Below are 3,965 nucleotides of genomic sequence, written 5' to 3'. Positions count from 1 at the left end.
GGGTGGGACAGGAGAGGAGGGGGTGCCCGCACAGCCCCGCATCCCCCAGGGTACCACAGCCCCCTCTGCTCTACGCCAAGAAAACTACAAGCGGTGGCCCCAGCATTAATAATGTGTGTGATGAAAACCCACATGATCTTACCCAGAAAATGCACTGAGGCTGGTTTTGGGGGTTTTTTCACTTTCTTACCTTTACCTAGCGATGGAGTACGGGTGTCCTGGAGGTCGCTGTCGCCTGGTCTTGCCGGGTCTGCCACCGCTCTGATTCTCGCACTGCTGCGTCTAGGACTTGGATGAACAACTGGATCTGATCTGCTTATTCTGTTCTGTGTTCGAAATGAAACATTTTGATGTTTTGTCAGTAGAACTAGGCCTTTGCTCAACACCTTAGAGCAAGCACATAATCGTTCTGAGATTTGCAAATCAGGGTCTTTTTCCGTAAGTAAGTGGGAAATCAAAAATCTTGTTAAGACTTCCTATAACTCAAAGGAGTGAAAAACATTGGTTTTCCCTGAACAAGGTGTTGACTGGATCACTGTGAAACCATCTTCTTTCCAAGAGGCATTTTAAAGCAGCACTTTCGGTCAGCTCTATGCAAAAATATTCCACAACAGCCCCAATAACTTTTTTCCTTACCTCTGGTATCCCAGTGAGGTCACATTCTGTTAAAAACATCCTGTCAAGCTTGGTACAAAAGGGCTCCAAAGAATCAGAATGCAGAAGCTATGCAACTTGCTGACTAACTTTGCTCTGTGTTATTTACCAAGCACACAAAGAAAATGCTGTCTATTCAAAACACAGTTCAAAACTCTCTTCACAGAAAGTGAGTGAACAAACAGTCCCATGTCCGACGCTGCAGTCACATCTCCCATGAGGCCCGGTGATAGCTCTGGAGCATGGGACGGAATGACACCACCCGCAGTCACTACAAGGCACTTTTGTAAACAAGTTGTGTGTGTGTGTGTGCGGAGAGGAGCAGGAGGAGGCGGGTGTTACTTTTTCTCCATCTTAACACTAAGCTGTATTTGCTTTAGCATCTCAAAGCAGGACTTCAGTCTTGCTTAGTCTGCTGGGTGCACTTGCTCTAGTACTTGCTCCTCACTAAAACTTTTTTTTTTTTCCTTCCGAAGGGATCTGGAAGGAGCATCTGGAATGAGTGCAGGATCTAGGTGTGGAACCTTGGAGCCAGGTTAAGCAGAAGCAGCTAATTCAGAGTCTTCCAGACCCGTCACAGAAGCAGACAAGGAAACGCAGTGACTTGCTTTACTTCACACCCAGTAAAATTTGAAACACTTGTGGAAAGCCTTTTGAAATTATTAAAACCATACCAAAGTTTCAAGTGTTATTACCAAAACCTCAGAGTGAGGATTCTGACCCAATTTTATGACTTTGCCTCATTATACAACTGACTTCTTGAAGCGATTTGGTATTGCTCTAAAAATCAGAGGAAGTTTAGATTTTGCCTTTCAGTTTAGTAATATCAAATATTAGTAAAATAATAAATCCCTTCCACCAGCTTTCATTATTTTAAACCCATCTATTGTTTGAAAACTCTTACCCCCTAGTCACAAAGTCACACTTTGGCAGAGAAGCAGAAACGTCTTCTTCAGGTCTTTGTAGGAAGAGAAGTACTATATAGACCCAGTGCTTCCAGTACTGCTCACTGGCCTCTGCTTACACCAAGCTTCCAGTGCTTTTCTTAATATTTACAATAAATCACAGACAACAACTATATCTGGATGTGGAAAGATGAAAAACTGTTCTCATTGCTCTATTTGTAATTTATTTCTTTAACTGTCAGACCGACACTGGAATCCTCTTTCTGCTACCCAGTCCAAACAATCCTTCTGTCTTGTCTACACGGCAGCCCTTCCCATGGTTGCTTTTTTTTCACAAGTTCCTAGTAAATATTTTTTCTTATGCTTTCAAAGGTCTAAAAGGTGTTATAAAACACCTCTCTTGTATGTTTTGTAGGGTCTGTTTCTGCAGCACAAATGTGTATTCTGGTCCCCTCCCAAGTGAAATACCTTTATGAGCTTTACAGATTTGTGATATAGGTTCTTCCAAATCTTTATTCCAGGAATAAGTATCACTCCAGGTATGACATAAAGGACATTCAACTGCTGACGTACTTTAACATCGCATTAAAATTAGTGGTGTATTATATACATTATTCCTCTTTCCCAATGACCTTAATGTTCCACTTAATTATCTGTATCTCAGGAACACATACCCTGCCTCCTGAAGTACTGCAGTATACAGTAGGGCAGTTATTTTCACAGTATCACCATAAGGTCAGAAAGTTTATCATTCCTATTTTATGGACTGGGAAGACCTCAGCTAGATTTTCCTTTTAAGACTTTTCTGAGCTCTGGTGCCTATTTTTGAACAAGTCAGAACCAGCATGGAGAAGGCTGCATGCAAAAGCAAATTCTACAGAACATTAAGGCTCCTATGTCCAGATATCTGCCTGATTTTCTCTTCTCTGTTAGTGGTGCTGCAAATAGATTTTGAAAGATATACCGTACTTTTATAGGGAAATCTACAGAGCTACGTGAGTTAAAGGAGTCTGGCATTTTAGAATTGTGTTCAGATCATACTCCTTTTCTACACTACTATAAGAGAGACAGCACTTTTTTTTTTTCTTTTGTTAAAATCAGCAATAGCATTGCAAAGGAGAAATAAGTAAATTAGTGTGCTAGAAGTTCTTCTTGTCATTTGCAACCTGACATTCCATGTCCCACACATAAAATGGCACTTACTGCAGGGCACCCATAGGCACTGTCCTTCCTTTGGAGTCTGGTTGGAGACAGACACCTCTGCCTTGATTTTCTGAGGTCTGGATTGCCTATATATGTGCTTTTCAAAAATTACTGTGTACTTCAGTCTCATGGAGAAAGAGGGCTGGGAAGTTTAACTTTTGATGTTGATTCACCGAATATAGGTCACATGGGAGCTTAGAGGTGAACTTAATAACGCATTTAATGGCAAAGACTCTTCTCTCTCCCTCCAACAGCCCCACCAGGGAAATGAAAACAAGCAAGACTGAGACTAACTGTGCACACAGAGGAGCCCTAGCTGCAGTCACCAGCCTGCTGCAGAATCCTCTGGGGATGACAGGCAGAGTTGGCAAACAAAAGTGGAAAGGTATAGAAAGAAAGAAAGAGAGAGAGCTAGAGAAAGAAAATGCTTTTTCTGACTATTCACAAAATATACCCAGCACTTAAAAAATAAATCTAAATGCACAACAATTCCAGGCAGGCCATGCAATAAACATTTAGTTAGGTGTCTAATAACTCCAGGAACAATGTTGGATACCAACCAGTCACATGCTCGCATCAGGTGGTTTAAAAAAAAAATAAAACAAAAAAGATCCCATGCTTCCTGCTTCTCCATGTAATTGCCATGAGTTTCGGTTTGGAGTGATGCTGTAGAGAGGGGAGAGTGAGGTGAATTTGAAACAGATAAAAGCTGGGTAAACCACTCCAGTAGTCAGGCTTATGCAAAAGTACTTAACCAGAAAAAAATGCTGCTGATGTTTTTGTTCTGGTCTTTCACTGAAGCTTATTCTGGCCTTCTGATGTGCCTCCTATAGGTTTCCTCTGCCAGGCAATTGTGCATGTGCTCACGGTAGCAACTGCTAGCACCACATTTATTTATTTATTTTCAACCTAAATAATCTCTTAATGGCTTAACATAAAACATTTGGATTTTTTTTTGATGTACACTAAATATTAAATAATCTCTTAATGGCTTAACATAAAATATTTGGATTTTTTTTTTGATGTACACTAAATAATAAAAAAGCAAGAAGGACAATAGGCCATAAGAGAATGAAAGGGATGATTGTTCAGAACCCTATTAAAAGGTTTGTTGCTTTATTTATATGTTTTTTAACAACACAATTTCAAAGCCTTTTAAAGAAGACTCCTCCTCCCCAGTTGCCTGCCAAGATAGTACTTAGC

General features: G+C 40.6%; 1 protein-coding gene across 1 annotated transcript in view; it reads right to left on the bottom strand.

Annotated features, from left to right (window-relative positions):
* Window positions 1-675, bottom strand: part of ST18 (suppression of tumorigenicity 18, zinc finger) — a 160,164-nt gene extending 159,489 nt beyond the window's left edge. Inside the window, exons 1-2 of the mRNA XM_010087365.1 lie at window positions 637-675; window positions 191-326 (exon numbers count right to left, since the gene is read on the bottom strand). Coding sequence (XP_010085667.1) covers window positions 191-326; window positions 637-675 — 175 coding nt within the window. The remainder of the gene's footprint in view (window positions 1-190; window positions 327-636) is intronic.
* Between the last annotated feature and the right edge of the window lie 3,290 nt (window positions 676-3,965).

Source organism: Pterocles gutturalis, unplaced genomic scaffold (assembly GCF_000699245.1).
Source record: "Pterocles gutturalis isolate BGI_N339 unplaced genomic scaffold, ASM69924v1 scaffold2531, whole genome shotgun sequence".
Lineage (NCBI taxonomy): Eukaryota > Metazoa > Chordata > Aves > Pterocliformes > Pteroclidae > Pterocles > Pterocles gutturalis.
Note: the sequence above shows the minus strand (reverse complement) of the source record. Positions and strands in the feature narration are given on the sequence as shown.